We start from the raw sequence: 26,710 nt of genomic DNA on the forward strand, positions 1-26,710 counted from the left end.
GTTACCTCTGAGGTTACAAATATTGAAGATCATGAACAACAAGTACAAAGAGGGTTGGATAGTTCAGAAGCTAAAGCAATTGAAGAAAATAATGTTTCGTCGAAAGTCGACAAGTTAGGAATGTTATAACATATACCTTTGGGGTGAGACTAGGGTGCTTAACATGATAAGGAGATTATGTTATGATTTATATTAGTCGTATGACATCCGTGTGTTATGTTTTGAAGTCAAGAGAGTTGTGGAACAAAAGTCGATGAAAGTCATCACAAGTTACATTCATAAGTTTTACTGAAACTTTGGGTCAAATGTAACTGCAATTTTCTCCCAATATACTTAGAGTTATGGGGTGTTCCACCCATCAAATTAAAGATCTATGAGTCTATTTTCCAACGCATTAAACCATTTGTCAATACGACATCGGAGTAGAGAGATATGTGCATTTTTGCGATACTGCACAAGCTGCTAGGTGACAAGTAGGTGTGTCACCTACTTGCTTAAATGAAAGCCCAAAAATGGGCCATTTCGGGTCGTCCAAAGAGGCCTTTTAAGGGCCTATTTTCTTCATATATTAGACTTAAAATAGAGCATAATAACCAGACATAAGCTCTGCAAAGAATCCTCCCAAAAATTTCCCACAAACCCTAATTGATTTTCTCTCCCTTTCAAGTTCCAATTGGAGGTAAAACTTAGAGTTTGAAGAACCAAGATAGGAGCTGAGTTATCCAACAAATAAGGTGAGTTTACTGCTCTCTTTCATCCATTTTTTCTTCTGTAAATTCATGGTAAGTCGTTCTATACTTGTAAGAACTCACGGGATGGTGATCGGAAGCCGTGAGTTCGAGTTATTCACTTGTAGCGGACTGTTTTGTGGACTGTTTTGTGTTGCTGTTGGGCTGCGTGTTTTATTACTATTTTGTGGAGTTTTGGAGGAGGAAGGGGGTTTATAAACACCATATAAATGTAGGGTGGTTGGCTGGTCGTTCGTCATAACATTTTCGGGTCGTTTGACACTACTACGGTGGTCGTTTTGTGTACGAAGAGATTGGGGTGTGTTGGGCTGTTTTGTAGTATTTGATGGTGTATATAGGGCTGGAAAATGATGTATATATGTTGTTATTGTTCTGTCCTTGTATTGTTGGTATTATCTTGAAGTTGGAGGAAGGGCATATTATAGGGGAGATGCTGCCCGTTTTAATACAAAATAGGTTTGTCGTTCGTTGTGCGATAGTTGTACCTTTCGTAACTTAACGATAGTATTATTATCATTCTTGTAGATTAAGGTGCGAAGAGGTGAGTTCAACTTGGTGATTGAAAAGATTGTGATAAGGTATGTTAAGGCTAAGCCTTCCTTCATTTTGGCATGATCTCGTAGCTACATGTGTTAGTAATGAGACAAAAAGAGAAGTTCATATTCATGAATTTATTCACACTATTCTAGTCTCATAAGTTACAATATTATTCCTTATCGAGACTCTATATTCAATTTTAGTATTGTCTTCTTCCAGTCAAGAGAGCAGCAAGCCTATATATGCAGTATTACAGTATTTTCATTACCATCGAGCTATAATCGATGGGCAGGCCCCTATTGGGCAACCTCTGATCAGATGGAAAGTTATATACCGAGCCTACTGTGGCCGAGCGCCTATGAGCGAGCCCAGCATGGTCGAGATACATAGCCTAGTATGGCCGAGCGCCTATAAGCGAGCCTACTATGGCAGAGCAGTTATATATACCGAGCCTTATAAGGCCGTACAATTATTTTACTTACTATATTGAAGGAGTTGAGTCAGTATCAGCAGGTAAGTATATCTCCAGATCATCTTTGACTCCCAATTAATTTCAGTTATCATATTATCAGTTCAGTTTCAGATTTCAGTTATTTTATTGCCTTACATACTCGGTACATTATTTCGTACTGACGTCCCTTTTTGGGGCGCTGCATTTCATGCGTGCAGGTTCAGACAGACAGACGGGTAGACCTCCTCAGTAGGTGTTTTTCGAGTTTCGCCTGATCGGTAAGCTCCACGTCTTTCGGAGTTGCCAGGACTAGAGTTTTGTGTACATCTTATGTATATCTGTATATATGTTATGGGTAGGTCGGGGCCCTGTTCCGATCACAGTACATCTATCAGTAGAGGCTTGTAGGCATATCCTGTTGGTTAGTGCAGTATGTTGGGTTTGTATAAATTGGTGGTTTGTCAGCTGTAGTAGCTATGACGGCCTTGTCGGCCTAGCTTTATATTGATATTTAGTTAGTGCTAGTTTCCATTCAGTTTTATATTTTGCTTCGCAAATTGTCTTGCAAGGTGGCCCCATGGCCAAAGTATGACATTATGTGTTCAGAGTCCCTTAGTCGCAATTTGGTACGCCAGGTTAGGTGAGGCACGGGGTGCTTGTCTCGCTCCTAGGTTCGGGACGTGACAAGCCCAGTCCAGACAGAAGGGTTATGTGGACCGGAAGGTTCACAATGTTGCATTCATTGTTGGTGAGCGGATCTTGCTCCGGGTTTCGCCTATGAAGGGTGTTATGAGGTTCGGAAAGAAGGGCAAGTTGAGCCCTAGGGATATTGGGCCTTTTGAGATTCTTGAGAGAGTTGGGGATGTGGCTTACAGACTTGCACTACCACGTAGTCTCTCTGCAGTTCATCCAGTGTTCCATGTTTCCATGCTCCGGAAGTATCATAGCGATTCGTCTCATGTGTTAGACTTCAGTTCAGTTGGACAAGGATCTATCTTATGTTGAGGAACTAGTGGATATTTTGGACAGGCAGGTTCGAAAGCTGAGATCAAAGGACATTGCTTCCGTGAAGGTTCAGTAGACGGGTCATCCGGTCGAGGAGGCGAGTTGGGAGACCGAGCAGGATATGCGCAACCATTATCCTCATCTTTTCACCACTTTAGGGATGTCTCTATGCTCGTTCGAGGACGAATGATTGTTTTAAGAGGGGGAGGATGTAACGACCTAGCCAGTCGTTTTAAAAGTTGTAGCCTTACTCCCCTATTTACTACTCATTCTGTGCTTTATAACTGTTATGTAACTTGTCGGGGTAGTCGGTTCGGGTCCGGTGAGGTTTTGGAATGAATTGGAATACTTAGTTCCAAGTTTTAAAGCATAAGTTCAAATAGTGACCGGATGTTGACTTATGTGGAAACGACCTCGGAATAGAATTTTGATGATTCCAGCAGCTCCGTATGGTGATTTTGGACTTAGGGGCGTGTTCGGAATTTTATTTGGAAGTCTGTAGTTAAAATAGGCTTGAAATGGCTAAAATAGAAATTTAAGTTTGGAAGTTTGACCAGGGAGTTGACTTTTCAATATCGGGGTCAAAATCTTGTTCTAAATTTTTTTTTATAGCTCCATTATATCATTTATGACTTGTGTGCAAAATTTGAGGTCAATCAAACTTGATTTGATAGGTTTCGATATCGAATGTAGAAGTTGGAAATTCTTAAGTTTCATTAAGCTTGAATTGGGGTGTGAATTGTGATTTTAGTATTGTTTGATATGATTTAAGGTTTCAAATAAGTTCGTATGATATTTTAGGACTTATTGGTGTATTTGATTGAGGTCCCTAGGGCCTCGGATGAGTTTCGGATGGTTAACGAATCAAAAGTTGGACTTAAACAGCTACTGCAAAAGCTGCTGTAATTTTTATTCTGCTGGAAATTCGGGGGCAGGGCCGAAGTCCGATGACCGAAGGCCGAGGGTTGAGGGCACCCTGGACAGAACTGTATGTAATAAAGCAGGGGACTTTGTCCCATTTTTTATTTTTGACAAATTAGAGCTTGGGGAGAGGCGATTTTTGGGAGATTTTAAGAGAAAACACCGGAGTAAGTGTTCTTAACTCAATTATGGTTAGGTTACCCGAATCCATTATTTTTTTCACTATTTAATTAGTGTTTTGAGATTGAAATTTAGAAATTTTTTAAAAATTCATAGAAATGAATTTTTGAGATTTCGGTGTCGATTCGGAGTCGGATTTGGGTGAAAATGGTATGGTTGGACTCATAATTGAATGGGTTATCGGATTTTGTAAGTTTCGCCGAATTCCGAGACGTGACCCCCACAGGCAATATTTGAGTTAATTTTGGATTTTTATTGAAAAATATAGCATTTTCTTATGAAATTGATTCGTATAATTTTTGTTGACTGTATCGAATAATTTGGCTAGATTTGAGCCATTCAAAGTTGGATATTCGTGGAAAAGGCATTCTTACCGATTGATTGAGCTTGGTTCGAGGTAAGTGGCTTGCCTAATTTTGTGTGGGGGAAATCCCCTTAGGATTTGGCACTGTTTTGATATGTGAGCACCATGTACGTGGGGTGATGAGTACGTACACGGGCTAATTATTGTAAAAGCCCGATTTCTACTAAGTAATAACCTGTTTTCCTTCTTATTTGAGTCTTATCAACATGTGTAGTATCCTGTTAGACTAAAATAGCATGCCTACTTGCCTTAATTGTTTATCTGAACTCCGTGCAACATGTTTTAGTGAAATTCCTGTTTTTCCTTGACTTGAACTTTTTCTCAATTGTAGTTTTTCCTGCTGCAACTGTTACTTCTGTTGGTTGACCTGTATATTTACTTTGGGACTACGGAACGGTATTCCGGGAGATCCCCTTATACTGCATATTTATTTTGGGACTACAGAACGGTATTCCGGGAGATCCCTTTGTCTTGCATATTTACTTTGGGACTACGGAACCGTATTCCGAGAGATCCCTCTGTACTGCATATTTATTTTGGGACTACGGAATGGTATTACGGAGATCCCCTTGTCTTGCATATTTACTTTGGGACTACGGAATGATATTTCGGGAGATTCCCCTGCACATTTGCGTTTGAGACTACGAGACGGTATCTTGGGAGATCCCCTGTTGTATTTATGTGTACTGAGCTGCTACCTTCTATGAATTCTTTCTTGTTAAATTTCAGTCTTTATTTTATTACGATATTTCATTCCTGCCTTGCTTTATTATAATATATACCAGTAGGGTCGTGACCTGGCCTCGTCACTACTCGACCGAGGTTAGGCTTGGCACTTACTGGGTACCGATTGTGGTATACTCATGCTACTCTCTGCACATGTTTTTCGTGTGCAGATCCAGGTGCTCCTTATCAGCCGCACTGTGAGTGAGCCGAGATAACTTTGGAGACTTCAAGGTATATCTGCCGTGTCCGCAGACCTCAGAGTCTCATTCTACTCTTTCGCATGTCCATTATCTTCTGTATTTTTCTTTTGCTAGACTCTGATGTATAGAGACACTAGATTTTCCTTCTGTAGTTGGTGATTCACGATGTTCCGGGTTTTGGGATTACTGTATTTTTTTTTTGAATAATTGGTTATTGTACATGCCAAGCGGCATGGTACCCAGTTATGTTGTTAAATTTATGTTTTCATTTCATTATTCCGCAAAATGTTAGGCTTACCTAATCGTAGAGACTAGGTGCCGTCATGACGTAATAAGGAGGAGAAATTGGGTCGTGACAGAAAGTGATACAATCTATTATTTAAAGTAAATAAAAATGAATGCACTTTATAGTTCTATTAAATATTATATCCCATGAGAGGATCTCAAATATTTCTAAATATCTTTTAAATAAAATTCTATATAAAAAATTATATATTTATATGTCGGTTTGGTTTATATTTTTTTACTCGATATCAAACCAAATCAAACCAAACCTAGTTGGGTTTTTTAATCGATTTGGTGCGATTTTCCGGTTCGATTTGTACAATCCTAATAAAGAGAATAAGCTCAGCTTTAATAATACTCAATAGAACTCTTGATACACCAGTTATATCATTAAAATTCTAAATGATTCATCTGAACACAATCAAAAATAAAATTAGACAAGAAATCTCCAATTGCAAAACCCATGTAGTTCGAACAAGTAAAAAATATATGACATTTCGTTAGGTTTAAATTGTCCATTGAAGGGTTCCGTACATTTTCTTTTATTTTAAATTCTAAGAATTTCACCGGTTGGACAAAAAATGCTCAACTTTTGTAAACTTATATATATATATATATATATATTATTTATTTTTAAAAAAAGATTATGTATATGTTTAAAGCAATTACCAATAAGGATGAAAATAGACTTATCCAAATTTAAAGGATCATAAGGATGAAAATAGACTTATCCAAACTTAAAGGATCATTTTGGTTAAAAACTACAAAACATACTCTGCAACCTTAATTTTCTTCTTGCTTAAATAATCTTTCTTTGTGTACATATATTCAATCTCTGCTACCACTTTTTTTTCTCTAACCCTCCTTCTCAATATAAATACAGAGCGAGGGAAAGAGAAACAGAAAAGAGATATATATACCCACACACAAAAACAAAATTTATTATTCAAAATCACTTTTCTGATCAATTTTTGCACTCTAAGGTAAAAGGAAAGTGAACGTGCACCGTACGCAGCCCAAAAATCTTCCCTTGTAGTTTTGCAAATATAGACTCTCTTCAATTCACGCTTCAAACGTGTAACCGAAAATACATACATACATATAAACTTATACAAAAACTGAAGGAAAATGGGTTAAAGATTGAATCTTGAGCTGCTTGCCGTGAATTTTGGGTCTGTTATTGAATTGGGCTCCTTCAAAAATGGCGTGTAATGCTATATCAAATACGCAACAAGAACCGAGCATCGATACAGATAAGCTAAGTTATGAAATTTTTTCTATTTTAGAAAGCAAATTCTTATTCGGTTACAATGATCAAAAGCTTTGGGTACCTAAAGAATTAACTTCTCCGATTGAAGAGCACAAAAACGATGACGTTTCAACGATCAAAAATCAACGAGGAAAAATATGCATCCTCAGTATTGATGGTGGTGGAATGCGAAACATATTATCGGGAAAAGCTTTAGCGTATTTGGAACAAGCGTTGAAGGTTAAATCGGGAAATTCACACGCTAGAATCGCTGATTATTTCGACGTCGCTATCGGTTCCGGTGTTGGAGGAATTTTCACGGCGATGCTTTTTTCTACAGAAGATAAAAAACGTCCGGTTTTTCAAGCTGAGGATACGTGGAAGCTTCTGGTTGAACAAGGTAAAAAAATTTACCCTTTGAAAGGGTCAAATAATGCCGGAAAGGATTTTCTACGGCGAGTTTTCCGCCGCGGCAACACCGTTTCATCTACTTCCGGGTTAGAGAAGGCGATGAAAGAAGCGTTTGTGGATAAAAAAACAGGTCGAAGCCTTACGTTAAAGGATACGCTTAAACCGGTTTTAATCCCGGTTTATGACCTGTCAAGTACGGCGCCGTTTTTGTTCTCTCGAGCCGACGCTTTTGAGTCGGAGAGCTTTGATTTCAGATTATGGGAAGTTTGTAAGGCTACAGCGGCTGAACCAGGAGTTTTCGACCCGGTTTGTATGAAATCTGTCGATGGAAAAACCGGGTGTGTGGCGGTTGACGGCGGTTTAGCTATGAGTAACCCGACGGCGGCGGCGATTACTCACGTGCTTCATAACAAACAGGAGTTTCCTTTTGTTAGAGGGGTTGAGGACATTTTGGTACTTTCGCTTGGAACAGGGCAGCTTTTAGAAGGAAGCTTTGAATATGAACATGTTAAAAAATGGAAAGCTAAGGACTGGGCTAAACCTATGGCTCGCATCTCCGGCGATGGCACCGCCGATATGGTGGATCACTCCGTTGCTATGGCTTTCGGCCAATGTCGTAGCAATAACTACGTCCGCATTCAGGTATTATATTTGCATCAAAATCAAATAATTTAATTTTAAAATTATAAGAATGTATGCTTTCTTGTGTCATTTTTATTTGTCATTTAAGATTTTAGCTCTCTGAAAACTATTTAATAAGATTAATCATAATGATTCGAGCCGTGAAAACAGTCTCTTGCAGAAATGTAGCATAAGACTGCGTAAAATACAAAAATATAGGGTAAGATTGTGTACAATAGACCCTTGTGGTCCGCAATTCCCGGACACAACGGAAGATTAGTGCACCTTTTTTTTTAATCATAATGATTGTTTGACTAAATTATTCTTTATCTCTATTTGATATTTATTTCTGAAAGACGCAAGTATTAAGTAATTACATTTTATTCAAAAGATATATTTGTTTGACACAAATACGAATGTCTTATGTTAAGCCTATTAAACAATGTAGATTCAGCCAAACCTAGAGATACACTTCAATTTATTGGATTTAACATAGTTGCCTGAAAGTGGACAGGCTGGGGAAAGCTGGTGCCTTGGAATTTAACAAGCTTCTCCTCATATTTTGGGTGCTTGCAATTTAATTCTGAGGAATCATAGTTGTCACTGCAACTAGGGAAAGTTTTTAATGAATGTGGCTACTACAAACAATGTTGTCGTTGCCAAACAACTGGACACAGGGGATTGGTTGATCTTGATTGAAAAGGGAAAAAATACGAATGCTAGTACTCTGTCCGTTTCAATTTATGTGAACTTGTTTGACTGAGTACGAAGTTTAAGAAAAAATAAAGATTTTTGAAATTTATGGATCTAAACAAGTCAAAAGGGGAGTATTTGTGTGACTATAAAATCTTCTCATTAAGGGTAGAATTGAAAATTTAAGCTAAATTGTTTCCAAATTTAGAAAGGGGTCTTTTTTTTGGAACGGACCGAAACGGAGGGAGTAATAGTTAATGATAAAGATTGATTTTTTTTATCCACCTGGGAATAAAAAGGGCAGTCCTTTTCTAAAGTCTGGCTGGCACTGGATAATTTGGTACCAGAAATGGAAAATATCTGATGTTGGCTAGTTGCTGAATGATCAATGTTGCACTCCTTGCCAGTTACTACAGTAAATGTTCACAGCTGTGGTTTCCCATAATTAACTAGGAATGATTTGGTTACAAATTTAAGTTAGGGACACTGATAATATCAGTGTATTTAAACATGTAGCATATAACCTAGCTACCTAATTTTCTAGAATACCAATTTCACTTATTATGAACGATTACATGTAGTTTGTATCTGATAGTGTATAACTTCTTTTATACGAACAATGTGTATAAGCTAAACTAACCTGGAGTCTAATTAGTGAGATTCCGTGTTGCTCAAAGTAAGGACTGATTACAATTGCACATCTTTCTACTACTTATTAATTAGACCTTCCTAATTATTCTCTTGCCCTAATTTTTATCCTTTTCTATTATTCGGCCAAAGGTGGGATCTTTACCTTTACAGATTACTTATTAAGGAAGGGTCTAAAAGATAATGAATGTTACAGGCTTACTGGGGTCTGTGGATGTAAAAATACATACTTTTTTTTTTCTTTTTCTTTTCTCACTTTGATTCCTCTTTGAATCCTTTTGTTGGAGCTATTGCTCATCCGGCGACTCAACCTGTAAGGTTATAGGTGGGGTACTGACCATCGAGCAAACCCATATGTACTGTTTCAGGGAGGAGAAATTGACCAATGGAATGTGCCGTAGAGAATATTATATGGAGAAGATTTGATAATTGGATTGATGACGTATAATCATCTCCCTTGGAGATGATTCAAAAGAATAATGGGATAACTTAAACAAATTCCAGTATGGAACATATTACATATATGCTTTCTGTATTACTGTATGATTTCTTAGTAGAGTAAATAATTAACGTTCTCCATGAGTTTCAAGATTCCACTACATTTTCGGGGTATGTTATAACTTACAGGGGGGTGGAGGGCACAAGCCGAGCTACGGGTTTCGGCCGAATCCAATAGCTTTTGCTCAAATAATGTACTTGGTGTTTAAAATTCATTAACTATGTATAAATATTAAATTTAGAAGTCATCGTTCTAAAATCCAGATCCCATATGTTTGAAATCCTGGCTCCGCCTCTAATAACTTATATACTATAAAAGCTTTTACAATGTGTATTTTATGAATAGTTATTTATAGTTATCTTTAAGGTGACCTGATAATATAGTTTTATTTATTTATTTATAAATATATCAGTATATATATAAAAGTTAAACTCTTCTTCTTGACGACAAAAGTTAAACTCTTCTTCTTGATGACAGGCGAATGGGTCGGGATTTGGTCGTTGTGGGGTGAACATAGATGCTGACTCGAGTCCTAGCAATGTGAAAAAGCTCGTGGGAATTGCAGATGAAATGCTAAAACAAAAAAATGTAGAATCTGTGCTTTTTGGTGGTAAGAAAATTGCAGAGCAAAGCAATTTAGAGAAACTTGACTGGTTTGCTGGAGAACTTGTACAAGAGCATCAGAGGAGGAGTTGCAGGATAGCTCCCACTGTTGCATTTAAGCAAGCTGCTTCCTAAACATCTCTCAAACAGTAACCAAGAAAAATAAATAAAAACATCATTTTTTTTACTTCTTTTTGGAAAGTTTCCTTTCTATCCTATCTTTCCAATTTATGATTTGTCGACTGGGGTAGATGCAACTTTGGCATAACTAAGCCTGCACTCATTGCTTTCGACCTGTATTATGTAAATTTAGTTACAATTTATAAGTATATATATTTATACTAAGTTTCCTTACATTGCGTCAAAAAAGTAAAAAGCCGAATTTTTGTTTATAGTTGTAATGTGCGGACCCACTTGCAGCATAATTTTGCACACAAAAGTTTAAGCAAATGAAAAGAAATCTTCTTCATTAAAAAGTTACACAATGTAAATAGAATGAAAGAAATATCTTTATATACATATAAATTGTTAAATTTCAGCAGTAATTACAAGTGTATTTACTCATTGTGTAAGTTCGCATTTTTCTTAATTTGTTTTTTGCTCCGCCTCCCATGTAGTGATTTTAAAATTCTTAATTCGTTTCTATGCGTTGAATAACTTCCGGTTTTGTAATGCGGAGAGCTATATTTTATGTACCAAACATGTCTTACCTAAGTTGGGTGATGATGTCAACCAGGACCCATTTTGCTTATAATTGGAACATTATGATATGAACCAAAACCATTTTTTGTTAACAATAATTCAGGTTTCTGAATCGAAATCACAAGAAGATTGAGGTGTTGTTTGTTTCTGTCCATCCGTGGGCTCAGTCTTGTCATTTTCTTTATGTTTTTAGAAGGTGGTGGTTGTAATAGTTTAGCAGAGATGCTTGAAGAGAGCTTTCCCTATTAGTCCACCGACACTTTTGGCATTTTAATCATATTATTATATTTGATGTTGAAATCCCATATTTATTTTTGACGAGGGAACCCAGCCGTTACAATCTCTGTCCCGGCCTCGCAAACCCCATATTACTTATTGTTCTTTTGGGACTGAGAGGTATCATTTTCAATGGAACTTTTTATATATGGTGGTGTGGTGTCTTATGCACTTCACTATTTGGTACATCCATTGTTTCAATTTACGTAAACCTATTTTCTTTTAGTCCGTGCAAAAAAGAATGACCTCTTTCCTTATTTGGAAACAATTTACCTTTATGCAATGATTTATAGCCACACAAAATATATGTGCCTCATTTTACACCACAAATTCAAAAGTCTTCTCTATTTTTTTAAATTCCGTGTCCAATCAAATAGGTTCATATAAATTGAAACGGGGAAGTATTAGCATACTAAGATTTAGGTAGATGAGAATAACTCAACTGCTGTTTTTTTGTCTATGTTGTGATTTGAAAAATAGTTTCTTGGAATTTTCACCCACTTGACTATTTGATAGTTGCTACTCTTCATTGTTACAAGTATACGCTATCTATTAAGTTTTAGGGAGATTGAGAAAAAATCAACTAGTATTTTTTTTTTATCTATGTTAAAATCTGAACTTTGATTTTCCATAGTTTTTATGCATTTCATTGATCGCTAAGCTACATTCTTAGATGTTCATCATTTTGAAGTGAATTTAACTTATACACAATGATGTATAAAAAATTTATAATGTATTTTAATTGGTTATAATTTACTGTATTTATTGTGTAATCAAACTAAATTCACTATATGCAATTATTTGTTAGGTCATATTTATTTAATGGTGTAATAATATTATTCAATGTCAATAACAATAACAATTATGCTTCAATCCCAAGCAAGTTAGGATTGGTGATATGAATTCTCATTCCTTTCATTTAGCTCAACTCATCATCATTATTACCAAAATAAAATAAAACTATAAGTAAAAAAATAAATATAATAATAATAATAATAATAATAATAATAATAATAATAATAATAATAATAATAATAATAATAATAATAATAATAATAATAATAATAGAAGTTCTCTACCAAATGTAAAATCGATTTCCAATTAGTAGATATCACATATATGTATATTTCTCTTCTATTGTGCCATATCATTTGCTAAGTCTACATTGATTTGAAGCGTTTGTAGGTCTTTCAAGATAACTTTCTTCCATGTGATTTTAGGTCTACTCCGTACCTTTTTTACTCCTTTCCCACCATAGATTTATACCTATGGATCGATGCATCTGTAGGTCGACGCAGGACATGATCAAACCATCTTAAACGACCTTATCTTATTTCATCCTTAATGTGTGATACTTGCACTTTCTGACGAATATGATCATTTTTAATCTTATCTAATCTTGTCTGGCGGCATATTCATCTTAGCGTTTGTTTGCAACACTCATCTTGTAAATATATTAAACTATAGCAGCCTAACATTTATTACCATATAACATACCTGATTTTATAGTTGTTCTATAGAACTTCTCGTCCACCTTGGTAGGCATCCTTCTATCACATAACACCCCGATGGTACTTCTCTATTTCAACAACCCGATTTTAATCCTATGCGTAACATCTTCATCTATCATTCCATTTTCTTGAAATAACAAGCCTAGATATCTAATTTTTTATATTTTGGCACTGCACTTCCATCTAGTTTCACCTCAACTTTGCTCTTTACAGCTGACTAAACTTGCAGTGTATGTACTCGTCTTGTATTTACTTATCTTAAAGCCCTTACTCTTTAAGGTATTTATTCATAGCTCAAGATTTTGGTTGGCACCCTCGCTGATTTCGTCAATTAGCATAATATTTTCAGCAAATAGGATAATAAGTAGGGGCTCAATGCAGAACCCTGGTGTAAGTCCACTATGATGGAAAACTCCTATGTATCTCCTACTACAGTTTTTACGCTAGTGATAACTCCTTCATATATGTCATTTATAATATTTATATATTTAATATGAATTATTTTCTTCTCCGTCACCAACTAAAGGACCTTTCGTGGTACCATATCATATAATTTCTCTATATCAATAAACACCATGTGTAGATCTTTCTTCCTTGAGAAAATAGATGAATAGATAGGGCGAAGCCAGCTGAAGGAAGGTCGCGCTAGTGCCACTTATGGTAATAGAATAGGGCGGCTTGCTCGCGTGAGAACCCTCTAGATTAGAGAGATCCAAATAAGAGCTTGTTGCACTGTAAATGACTGTCACATCCAACGAGAGCGTGAGCATCCCACTATTCTTTCTTCTCATGCCTACTCACTTTGGGGTACCATATCATGTCGGATTTTCGCATAGGCTCATCATCTGATGCAGAACCGATGCGAGAGGGAGAAGCGGACCTTACCAAAAAAAAATACATAGACCTGCTCACAAAGAGCTACAAGATAGCCAAAAATATTGTAGATCTACCAGGAAAAAATGTAAATTAATTTTCTACCATCTTGTCGTGTTCCTAAGTCTAATGCTATATCACTCTTTTACAAAGTTTTATTGTATGACTCACGAGTTTAATACCACGATAGTTCATACAACTTTGAGTATCTCTTTTGTTCTTATAGACTGGAATCGAGGTACTCTTCCTCCGCTCTTTCGGTATTTTACCACTTCTTAGTATGGAATAGCTTAATGATCCATACTACTCCTACCTTCTCATGGCACTTCCAAACCTCTATGGGGATATTATCTGGATCACAAGCCTTTCTAACATTCATATTTTTCATGGCATACTTTACCTCTATTAGCCTAATTCTACGGGTATAGCTAAAGCTTTTATATACACAGACGTTCGAAAGCCTAAAATGTTATTCTCTTGGTTCAAGTTGAACATTTAATCAAAATATCCTTTCCATCTCTCCTTGATCTTGTTATCTCTTATCATTTTTTGTTGAGAATAGTCTTTAATACACTTCACCTAGTTTAAATCCTTCTCTCTTCTCTCTTAGACATGCTGGTTTAAACATTTCTTTCTCCCCTTCTTTTGTCCCTAACTTTTGGTACAAGCCATCTATAGCTTCTTCTCAGGATTTCCATCTTTTGCTTTAACACTCTCTTTTAGCTTTAATAATCTTTGTAACTCCTCATTCCACCACTGAGATTTCTATGGCCGAAGTCATAGACCTTTAGACACTTCTAGCACTTCTGTTGTAACTTCTTTAGTGCAACATGATATTTACTTTCACAGGATGACCGCGTCTCCCTCAAAATCCCAAGCTCCTTTCTCCCATACCTTTTGTTAAAATGTTAATTGGTTAACATCCTTTAAATACAACCACCTAATACAGGTTAGTTTGTAAGTCATCTCCCTTTTTAGTCTATTCTTGATCTTTACATTTAAAACTACTCACGTATACTGGGTGGTCGTCGTTTTCTCCTAGAATGACTATGTATACGGTCAAACCGGGTTCGCCTCTTGTGTGACTAATCAAGACTGAAATATGGTAGGTTAAAGTTCGACCTCGAATTATATGGAACGGAGGTGCGAAGTTATATCGTTAAGCTCGAGATCATGTCATCGAACAAAATTGAGATCAGACAAGATCGAGAAATATTTGCCGAGCCGAATAACAGAAGGACGAAATATCCGCGATCAGTTGTAGATCACGGCAAAAATATCGGCACGTATAAATGATAGTCCGATTGATTAATAAATCATGAGATTTTTTACCTTGTATAGAATTGTATCAAGAGTAGGACTCCCCAACTATATAAAAGGGGTTTGATCATTTGTAACAGGGAACGCATTACGCAACATAAAGTAATATATTGTCATTTCCTAGCTTTTATTCATCTTGTTATTCTGTTCATACATCAGTGGAGACATCTTTTGGTTCAAGGTTGATGGAACTCGAGGGCCAAGGCTGTTCCATTTGGTAAACAGTTTGGTGTAAGGCTATTCGATTTATGTGGTTTGCATTTATTCAATTATAGTCAATTTCCATTCTAATATGTTTTCTTAATTTGTATCAAGTTATATCACGTATCCTTAAAACTGCATATAAATTTAATTGTTATCCGATTTTTAGGATAAACAGTTTGGCTCCCACCGTGGGGCTAAGAATAATAGTGATTACCTGGTACAAACTTTCATAACACACACTATTTTATACTTGTTCTTTGGAGTATCTTTGATTCCAGGATCAAAATGTCGAACTCTCAGTCAGCACCCCTACACGTGGACAATGATTTTAGTCACCATGACAAAAATGATAACATAGCACCAAGGAACGACGTACCTCCAGTTGGCCTCGACGGAGTTCCGACTGTGGATCCAATCGACGTCAGCTCACATGTAGCCATCAATGCAAATTTGGTCATCGATCCCGAGAGCATCATTCATAGAGACGTTTGATCAGCCACTCAAAGCACACGTGGCAGCGAAGAGGGAGGGATCCGCCTGCGGGTGATCTTCGAAATGTTGCAGGCTCAACAAGCAGCAATAGCCCAGTTCCAAAACCAGATTCACCCACCGAGCAGGATCGAGCCCGAGCCGTCCCAGGAAGTTATCCACATGGTCGAATCGGTTTCAAGGAAATCAAATGAGAAGGAATCGGTGGCCGATTCTGCAATCATGAAGATGCTCGAAGAACTGACAAAATGAGTTGAGTCATGGGAAAAGAAGATCGAGGCAAACGACAAGAAGGTGAAAACTTACAACTCCAGGGTCGATCAAATCCCGGGGGCACCACCAATATTGAAGGGTCTGGATTCCAAAAAGTTCATGAAAAAACCCTTCCCCCCAAGCGCGGCTCCCAAACCGATTCCCAAGAAGTTCTTCATGCCCGAGATTCATAAATACAATGGAACGACCAACCCAAACGAGCATGTCACCTATTACACATGTTCTATCAAAGGGAATGATCTAGAGGATGGCAAGATCAAATCTGTCTTGCTAAAGAAATTTAGGGAAACCATGTCAAAGGAAGCTATGATATGGTATCACAATTTACCACCTAACTCTATTGATTCGTTTGTTATGCTTGCAGATTATTTTGTAAAGGCACACGCTGGGGCCATCAAGGTCGAAACCAGGAAGTTGAACCTTTTCAAGGTAAAGTAAAAGGACAACAAAATGCTCAGAGAATTCGTGTCTCGATTCCAAATAGAACGAATGGATCTGCCACCGATCGCTGATGATTGGGCTATTCAATATTTCACCCAAGGACTCAATGTTCGAAGTTCAGTGGCTTCGCAGTAGTTGAAGCAGAATTTGATAGAATACCCGGCTGTTACTTATGCTGATGTACACAATCGGTATCAATCAAAGATCAGGGTCGAAGACAACCAGCTTGGGGTTCCTTCCCGGTCCGTTTATCCTATCAGACCCGTTGATAGAATCAAGAGGGACATTGACCGAGAACCGAGGTTGAACAGGGATCAGTACCAGCCGTATAATGGAGATCGTAGGAGCAGCGGATCTGGGTGAAATCCTGTACGAAATGAAAGGAGAAGTGATCGAGGTCAGAGCTCTCGAGGGCTTATAAGTAAGAACGACTTCGACAGGCCTATCAAACCTAAAGAGGCACCACGATTATCAAAACATAATTTTAATGTTGACGCAGCTGCCATTGTATCGGCTATAGGACACATCAAAGATGCCAAATGGCCTCGACCTTTACAAACCAATCAAGCACAGAGAAATCCCAACCAAATATGCAAATATCATGGCACCCATGGCCACATAATGGAAGATTGTCGACAGTTGAGAGACGAAGTAGCCAGGTTATTCAACGACGGGCAACTTCGGGAGTTTATGAGTGATCGAGCCAAAAATCATTTCAGAAACAGGGATTCCAATAAACAAAACGAGCAAGAAGAACCTCAACACGTCATTCATATGATTATCGGAGGGGTCGATGTTCCCCAAGGTCCGATGTTAAAATGCACCAAGGTGTCAATCACGAGGGAGAAATGAACTCGGAACTACATACCAGAAGGAACCGTATCTTTCAACGACGAGGATGCAGAAAGAATTATACAACCCCATAATGATGTACTGGTAATATCTGTACTGATGAATAAAACTCGAGTTAAACGCGTGTTAATTGATACAGGTAGTTCGGCCAATATCATTCAATCAAGGGTCGTAGAACAACTCGGCCTACAGGACAAAATCGTGCCCGCAGCTCGAGTGCTAAACGGATTCAACATGGCTTGTGAAACTACTAAGGGAGAAATAACATTACCAGTGAACGCAATCGGGACCATCCAAGAGACCAAGTTTTATGTGATTGAAGGGGATATGAGATATAATGCCCTGTTCGGGAGAACGTGGATCAACAACATGAGGGTTATGCCCTCAACCCTTAACCAGGTGCTAAAATTCCCAACACCAGAAGGGATTAAAACAATCAGTGGGGAGAAGCCTGCCGCGAAGGAAATGTTTACCGTCGATGAATTGATTCCAATATCGACACTCTCATCGACAAAGGAGTCAGATTCGAAAGCAAAATAGGAATCCGAATAACAATCATAGACGCCGGCCTCGACCCAACTGGTGCTGATTATGGGGTTCCTCGATCCTTCATAGTCCCCGATGATTCTGACGCTACCAAATTAACGGTCGAAGAGCTTGAGCAGGTCATACTGATCGAACATTTGTCCGATCGAAAGGTATACCTGGGCACGGGGTTAACTCCCGAGCTCAAGAAAAAACTCATTCAATTTATTATAGCTAACATGGATTTTTTTGCTTGGTCTCATCTCAAAATGACAGGAATCCCACCAGAGGTCACCACTCAAAAATTGAGCTTGGACCCGAAATTCCATCCGGTGAAGCAGAAAAGGAGACCCCAGTCCGAGATCAAGCATGCCTTCATCAAAGACAGGTAATTAAGCTCCATAAATAAGGTCCATCCGAGAAGTCAAATACCCCGGATGGCTAGCAAATGTAGTAGTAGTCCCTAAGAAAGGGAACAAACTAAGAATGTGTGTGGATTACAAAGATTTAAATAAGTCATGCCCCGAGGACTCTTTTCCTTTGTCTAACATCGATCACATGATCGATGCCAAGACCGGCCACGAGATCCTCAGTTTTCTCGATGCCTATTTCGGGTACAACTAAATACAAATGAACTCGGATGATCAGGAAAAGACCTCCTTTATCACTAAGTATGGCACATACTGCTATAACGTAATGCCATTTGGATTAAAAAATGCTGGTGCCACTTACCAATGCCTAGTAAACCGGATGTTCGAAGAACAAATAGGGAAATCTATGGAAGTTTACATTGATGATATGTTAGTTAAGTCCTTGCGAGCAGAGGACAATTTGAAGCATTTGCAGGAAACCTTCAGTATATTGAGGAAGTTAAATCTAGAAAAATGCTCTCTCGGAGTCGGGTCAGGTAAATTTCTCGGATTCATGATATCCAATCGAGGAATCGAGATCAACCCCGACAAGATCAAAGTTATCAAGGATATCACGGTAGTGGACAACGTGAAGGCCGTGCAGAGGCTAACCGGGCGCATGGACGCCCTGGGGCGATTCATCTCGAGGTCCTCCGATAAGAGTCATCGATTTTTCCTATTGCTAAAGAAGAAAACTAACTTTACATGGACTTTAGAATGCCAACGGGCCCTGGAAGAACTTAAGCGATACTTGTCGAGCCCGCCACTACTTCACACGCCGAGGGCAAACAGACAACTGTACTTATATTTGGCAGTATCAGAGATAGGGATAAGTGGAGTCCTATTTCGGAAAGAACAAGGTACGCAATTTCTGATTTATTATGTTTGCCGGACTTTGGGTGAGGCCGAAACAAGATACCCACGACTAGAAAAATTGGCGCTCGTTTTATTAAGCGCCTCTAGGAAACTGAAACCGTACTTTCAATGCCACCATATATGTGTTGTGACAACTTACCCATTGTGAAATATAATGCTTAAACCCGAACTCTCGGGATGATTGGCTAGTTGGGCCATGAAAATCAGAGGGTACGATGTCTAATATCGACCCTGAACAACCATTAAGTCTCAAATCTTGGCAGATTTCGTGGCCGACTTCACACTGTCCCTAATACCCGAGGTCGAAAGAGAGTTGTTGGTAAACTCAGGAATGTCCTCGGGAATCTGGACCCTCTTTACGGATGGTGCATCGAATGCAAAGGAGTCCGGACTTGGCATCGTACTGAAGCCACCCACGGGCAACGTGGTTAGACAATTTATTAGAACTGTGAAGTTGACTAACAATGAGGCCGAATATGAGGCCATGATTACAGGTCTCGAGCTAGAAAAAAACTTGGGGGCCTAGGTAATCGAAGCTAAGTATGACTCCCTCCTTGTGGTGAATCAGATTAACGGAACGTTCGAAGTCAGAGAAGAACGAATGGAAAGGTACCTAGATAAGTTACAAGTAACATTACATCGGTTTAAAGAATGGACTTTGAAGCACGTGTTTCGAGATCAAAATAGTGAGACCGATGCCCTCGCAAACTTAGGGTCATCAGTCAAGGACGACGAGCTCAACTCAGGGGCTGTTGTGCAACTCACGAGGTCAGTAGTCAAAGAAGGTCACACCGAGATAAATTCCATAAGCTTAACCTGGGATTGGAGAAATAAATACATAGAATATTTGAAGGCCGGGAAACTTCCTTCAGATCCAAAAGAATCGAGGTCCTCGCACATAAAGGCAACACGATTCACCTTGTCTGAAGACGGAACCTTATTCAGAAGAATGTTCAATGGCCCATTAGCAATATGTCTCTGATCGAGAGAGATACCGAGTATGTTTTGAGGGAAGTTCACGAGGGCAATTGCAGAAATCATTCAGGCGCCGAATCGTTGGTTCAAAAGGTAATCAGAGCCCACTATTACTGGATTGATATGGAGAAAGATGCAAAGGAGTTTGTTAAAAAATGTGACAAATGCCAAAGATATGCTCCAATGATTAACCAACCCGGGGAACTGCTGCATTCAGTCTTGTCACCATGTGCATTCATGAAGTGGGGAATGGACATCGTTGGCTCTCTTCTATGGGGACCAGGTAAGGCTTAATTTATCTTATTTACGACTGTCTATTTTTCTAAGTGGCTTGAAGCACAAGCATACGAGAAGGTTAGGGAGAAGGAAGTCAACGACTTCATTTGGGACCACATCATATATCGGTTCGGGATGCCATCCGAAATTGTGTGTGACAACAGGAAACAGTTTATCGGCAATAAAGTTACCAAGTTTCTCGAAGATCATAAGATCAAAAGAATCTTATAGACACCTTATCACCCAAGCGAAAACGAGCAAGCCGAATCGACTAACAAAACCATAATCCAAAACCTTAAGAAGTGGTTAACCGACACCAAAGGGAAATGGAAGGAGATCCTACCCGAAGTCCTTTGGGCATACCGCACGACTGTGAAATTCAGTACCGGGGCTACTCCGTTTTCATTAATTTATGGCTCCGAAACCTTAATACCGGTCGAAGTCGGGGAACCAAGTATCAGATGCCGATATACAACAAAGGAGTCAAATGATGAGGCCGTGAATAGGATCTTGGAACTATTGGATGAAAGGCTTGAGGCCACCCTTATTCGATTGACTGCCCAAAAACAACGGATCGAGAGGTAGTACAATCGAAGGTCCAACTTTCGATACTTTAATGTCGAGGACTTAGTGCTACGGAAAGTCACCCTAAACACCCAAAAATTAAATGAAGGGAAATTGGGTCCGAACTGGGAAGGACCGTACCAGATTCTAGAGGTCATCGGGAAAGGATCCTATAAGCTTAGAATGATGAACGGAGAACAACTACCAAGCAATTGGAATATATCCTACCTAAAATGATATTACTACTAAGGTATGACCCCATTTCATTTCCTTGTTATTTCGGACTAACACTTGCAGGTGATCAACAAGAAACGACATGAAGTTTTTAGGTCTGAAAGCATGCGTTGCACTCTTTTTTTCTTAGACCGGTTTTGTCCCAAATGGGCTTTTCGGCAAGGTTTTTAATGAGGCAACAATGGATCGTTCTAACTTAGAATAAAGTCTGATCATGAATCGGTATCGAAGATCAATTCAACAATATTCGAGGTCCCTATACAATAAACCTCGAATACTGGGGGGGGGGTGGTATTACCCTTACCTTCGGATATTAACTTTAGCGAGGAAATTACTTCGTAAATGAAGGGTTTCAACATGTAGGACTTATTGTAAGGTCCAAACGGTCAAACAAACCATGCCCACATAGATTACTCGAGCCCTGGCATAAAACATGTACGCATGTATGATTGCTTTGCACAAGAATAAAGAGAAGTACTTTCCTTGCAATAATCTTATGTTTTAAAATTTTTCCTCTTTACATACCTTAAAGAGTTTTGTACTTCTGATCTCCTGAAAATAATGAGCCCAACGGCAGTCTATATTCGGAATACGAACGATCACCCCACTCGGGGACTATTATCTTGGGCAAGCCCAGATAGCTCTGGAAAACAAGTCCAATGGGCAGCTCCCGAACTAAAAGGCTACAGACAAATTAACACGGCTCGGAGATGTTCGAAACCCGTAACAAAAACTAGGCCTTCGAAAAAGAAAATGTTTCACAACCGGTTCTAAAGGCTACCCTCGGCAAACTACAATCTCGGCTACCTACTTAGGGAAAAGGTTCCGGTAACACCGAAACCTCAAGATACCTCAAAACAAAGTAGGGGAAAGGCAAGGTTTGTTTGAACTTTTGAACACAGCCTAAATTACTTTATGTTAAGGCGTTTCGGCCCTTCTGGATACAAGTCATAAAGCGAAGGAAATATTTGAAAGCCAAAGGGGAAAGAAAGCCTTGTATATATAATATTTTTACAAAGGCTAGAATGACTCGATATAGAAATGTACAATGGCCAAAGCAACCTAAAAAAGATGCAAAAAGCAAAAAATAAAAACATCTAAAGGCCTAAGTGGCTTAAGTGGCCTGGTCCTCATCGGGGGCAGCGTCTTCATCCTCGGGGTCTTCCCCACCTTCAGATTCAGTTAAGATCTCGGAGCCTTCCTCGGGAAAAGCCAACTTCCAAGCCCCAGCTTCTTCTACCATGGCATTCTCGATTTCCCCTAGTATGTCAAAGCCCTGAGCATGGACTCCCTCGAGGGCTTCCTTTAGAGCTTTCCACCTTGCATGATCCACCATGCTCTTGGCCTGTGCCTGAATAGCCTCGATGTCAACCTTGAATTGGGCCACTTTAGCACCGGCCTTGGTATTGGCCAAGGCCACCTTAGATTTGGCCGCCTCGAGCTCCGTGGCCAGGCTCTCTTGGCCAGAAATAGCCGAGTTAAGCTCAGATTAGAGCTCCTCGATCCTCTTGGCCTGCACCGAGGTCTTCTCCTTTGCATCCCGAAGAAGATCCTCGGTCGACGCCAGTTGTGCTTGGACAGCTTCCTTTTGTGAGGTTATGAGGTCCATGTTTTTCTTGAACTCCTCGGCCTCAGTTTGTATCGTGTCTACATGCACCTGGAGATGCCCGATTTGTTCAAGTCTTTGTCGAACCTACAGGATCAAATCGTTAGCAACGAAGTCCAGTTCATCGTCACTATCTTCAAGTAATCGATTTACCTGCTCGGCCCACTCGGTATGCTCCTTCCGAGCCGCTTCTAACTCGGTCTGAAGCTTTTCACTCAGAAGCTTATAAGTATCTCTCTTCTTGGTGAGCTCCCGAGAAAAGTCTCATGGTGTAATATAAAGGTCTGCAAGCGTAAAGAAAGGTGTTATGATTATTTACAACTTCAAATTTAAAATAAATAATAAAGTGACACTCGAAGTTACCCGATTCAAAGCATGTTGGGCCTCATTGAATAGGCAAGGCGCTTCCACCGCATCCATCAAGGCTTGGTCCTCTTCGGTCACCAAGCAACTAAGGTACCTAGTAACCCCCACGAGGGCAGAGAAAACTCGGGCATCCTTCGGGACAGAGAAAACTATCGACCACCTGCGGTCAGGGTTAACACTTGGGGCCGGGAACTGATCCACCAGCGTTGCACTCGATAAAGACCCACTGACATCCGATGATGGTACCTTCCTTGGCACTGGCAAGTCACCAAGCCCGGTGACATCTTCTGAGGCTGCGGACTCTAACCCATCCAAGTTATTGTGGATATCAGTCGCCCCCTGAGGCCCCTCGTAAGAATGGCCTTCTAGCATACCGGTCATGTGTATCATGGCGTCTGAGATCTGAGGGGACCCAGTAAGGTCGATCACCCCAAGCTCATCCCTCGGGGCACCTCCCTCTGCCCGAGAAGTGTCGGCACCGGTCCCTCTCTCGATCTCCTTGGCCTGGGGCAAAGTAGTCGCACCCCGTTCCGATTCGCAGGTACCGGCCAATGCCTTCTCAACAGCCTCCTGAGTTTGAGGCAAAGCGGTCCGCACCCGAGCCACTAGCTCGGAGTTATCTTCTTCTTCTTCTTCGGACTCATCCCTCAGTCGACGGATCAAGTCCGATAGGAGGGCAGTGGTACTTCCCTTATCTTTACGCACCAGCCTCCTCTTTGGTTTTTTCTTCTCCGAGTCCATATAGCTCGGGTCCCTTTTCCTCTTCTTCTCGTCACCTTGCTTTGGAGTAGGGGACTCGAGAGGTATATCCCCACCCTCGGATGAAGGCCTCATAGCAACATCCTTGAGGAGAACTACAAAACAAATATAGCCGATAAGAATTCGACAACACAAGGAGAAAGTCAAAACCTTATCAAACTAGAAAAGGAAACTTACCCTGATTACGGGCCTCCCACTGACCCTTCGATAATTCCATCCAAGCACGTTCAGAGTATGGTGTAACGATCCAACCAGTCGTTTCGACTTTTAAAAACCTATTCCCTAAAATAAAACTCCCTGGAAATGCTTTTATTAATTTATGACTCATGGAGATGGTGGTTCGGGATTTGAAAGTGTTTGGGTTGGAATCAGAACACTTGGTTCCTTAAATTAACTTTAAATGGACAAGTTTGACTTTGGTCAACATTTTGAGAAAACGACCTCGGAATCCGGATTTGACGGTTCCAATAGGTTTGTATGATGATTTCAGACTTGGGCGTATGTTCAAATCGGGTTTCGGATAACCCGAAAGCGTTTTGGTGCTTAATAGTGAAAATTAACTAAATTGAAGAACTTGAAATTCTTAAGTTTGAATCAATTTGGTTTAGGGTATGATTCTTAGATTTGATGTTGTTTTACGCGTTATGATTTCAAACCTGTTGGTATGTTCGGACGGGCCCCCGGGGGTCCCGAGTGTTAACCGGACGAGGCTCGGACCAATTTTGGGAAATTGAGCAAGGACTGAAACTCCCAGCTACTGTCATAATCGTACCTGCACTTGGACAGCCGCAGGTGCGAGCCACCAATCACAGGTGCGAACGAGAGAAACCTACCCAGCCATCGCAGATGCGAAGCATTTGGCGCACCTGCGAATGCGCAGGTGTGATGGCCTTGTGTGCAGAAGCGAAAAAATGCACAGGTGCGAAGGGATGGGCGCACCTGCGCTTGCGCAGAAGCGAGCATTTCTTCCGAAGGTGCGAAACCAGGAAAAGAAGGAAAGTGCGCACCTGTGAGGAATTTCCGCAGGTGCGTAAGCCGCATGTGCGGTACTCCTTCCGCAGGTGCGAAAAACCTATCGTGGCAGAACCTTAAAACGGACGAAAAGTTAGTCCATTTCTTTCTATTTTTCATCCATTGTTAGGCGATTTCAGAGCTCTTTGTGAGGAGTTTCAACTATCAACTTGGAGGTAAGTTAATTCTACACCCTTTGAGTTAAATACATAGATTATAAGTTGATTATAACTAGTAAATCTTAGAAATCAAAGAGTTAGATGAAAAACATTGATTTTTCTAAAAATGAGATTTGACCACGAAAATAGTTATGGAATTGGGTAGAAATTATATATTCAAGTTCTTGAGATTATGGGTAACGTTTTCATCCGAAAATTTCCAGAATCTGAGAACGTGGGCCCGAGGTGAATTTTAAGAATTTTACCATTTTGGATAGGGTAATTTATTTAATAGATGAATTTCGAATTTATTGAACAAATATTAATTATTTTATATAACTTTTGGATAGTTTCGGATTTTTCAGCATCGAATCGAGAATTTTACGCGACGCGATAATTGGAAAGTGGACTTTGAGACGAGGTAAGTCTCTTGTCTAATCTTGTGAAGGGAAAATTACCCCATATGGATTAAATTGAATAATTGTTGTTAATTGCGGGGGCTACGTACGCATGAGGTGACGGGAGTCCGTGCGTAGCTACTATTAATGCTAAAGTCCGGGTAGTTTAGGGCTCAAAGCATGAATTACTTGTGTAAATTACATTCCTTTATTAATTAATATTAATTGATATATATGAATATATTGTGAATTGTTAGATAAAGATATTAAAGGATGAAAATATCATATGCTTGATTTTCTGTTTAAATTAATTAATTGTTAAAAGAAATTATTCTCCTCCCGAATTTATCTCATAATAAATATACTCTTCTTCCGGAGGTACATAAGAAAATGTCCTCCTTTTTTGTGGAGCGGTCCGAATGCTTCGGCATGATAGATGCATCTATGGATCACACCGCACGTCCCTCGATAGTGTACACGACACTCTGGATCGGGCCGTACGTTCTCCGCAGAAATCGTGCTTAATAATAATAATAATTACACGATACTTTAATAATTTATTTCAGCTTGCGAAGCTAATTGATAAATTAAAAAATTCTTGGAGTTTAATGAATTATTAGTCTTGCTTGTTAAGGAATTAATTGTTATTCCTGTAAATGAGTTTTAATTGATAAATTGAAAATTTATTGAAATTGAATTGCAACTTGTAAAGCTATTTGATAAATTAGAAGTTTTATTGAAATTGCATGATTTAAATAAATAAATTGGAAAATTGTTGCATTTGAAGGATTTTTATTATTTCTGCTAATTGAATAAAATTATTGTTAACTCTGTGAACCATGCTGATTTGAATAATTATAATTTATTTTAATTATTATTATTGACGCATAGTGAGTGTCAAAGTCGGCTATCTCGTCTCTACCACTTCGAGATTAGGCTTGATACTTACTGGGTACACGTTATTTTCGTACTCATATTGCACTTGCTACATATTTTGTTGTGCAGGTACATATATGTATCGCGACCTTGTGGGCGCAGAGGTGTGGTTAATAATTGTGGAGACATAGGTGAGCTGCATTCTATATTACGATCCGCAGCTAACAGAGTCTCCTTCAGAGTTATTATATTTTCCTGTCTAATTTGTATTCTAGACAGATGCTGTATTTTATTTTTAATTCCCTAGTAAATGCTCATGCACTTGTGACACCGAATTTTGGGAATGGTTGTGAATTGTTTAGAAATTTAGTTGCTAAAAATATTTATCATTTACTCTATGGGTTTTATATTTACAATTTCATTGAAGAAATTTTTATTTCAAAAAATACTAAAATGGGTAATTAAGTTAATTGAATATGGTTGGTTTGCCTGACAGTAGTGTCCGGCGCCATCACGACCTTTAATTGGATTTTGGGTCGTGGCAACATGGTATCAGAGCACTAGATTCACGTAGGTCTCAAGAGTCATGAGCA

At 39.2% G+C, this 26,710-nt stretch overlaps 1 protein-coding gene across 6 annotated transcripts; it reads left to right on the forward strand.

Annotated features, from left to right (window-relative positions):
• The first annotated feature begins 6,208 nt into the window (after positions 1-6,208).
• LOC104120184 (patatin-like protein 6) lies at positions 6,209-26,510 on the forward strand. 6 transcript variants are annotated; one of them, XM_070174769.1, is made up of 3 exons: positions 6,209-7,720; positions 25,194-25,264; positions 26,247-26,510. In XM_070174769.1, the coding sequence occupies exons 1-3, from the start codon at positions 6,620-6,622 to the stop codon at positions 26,422-26,424; spliced, it is 1,350 nt and encodes a 449-aa protein (XP_070030870.1). In that variant the 5' UTR covers positions 6,209-6,619; the 3' UTR covers positions 26,425-26,510. The 6 variants fall into 6 exon arrangements, with proteins under 6 accessions (XP_070030870.1, XP_070030872.1, XP_070030873.1 ...); XM_070174771.1 differs by having other exon boundaries at positions 6,210-7,720; positions 25,209-25,264; XM_070174772.1 differs by lacking the exon at positions 25,194-25,264 and having other exon boundaries at positions 6,213-7,720.
• The last annotated feature ends 200 nt before the right edge of the window (positions 26,511-26,710 follow it).

Source organism: Nicotiana tomentosiformis, chromosome 5 (assembly GCF_000390325.3).
Source record: "Nicotiana tomentosiformis chromosome 5, ASM39032v3, whole genome shotgun sequence".
In the NCBI taxonomy this organism is placed as follows: Eukaryota; Viridiplantae; Streptophyta; class Magnoliopsida; order Solanales; family Solanaceae; genus Nicotiana; species Nicotiana tomentosiformis.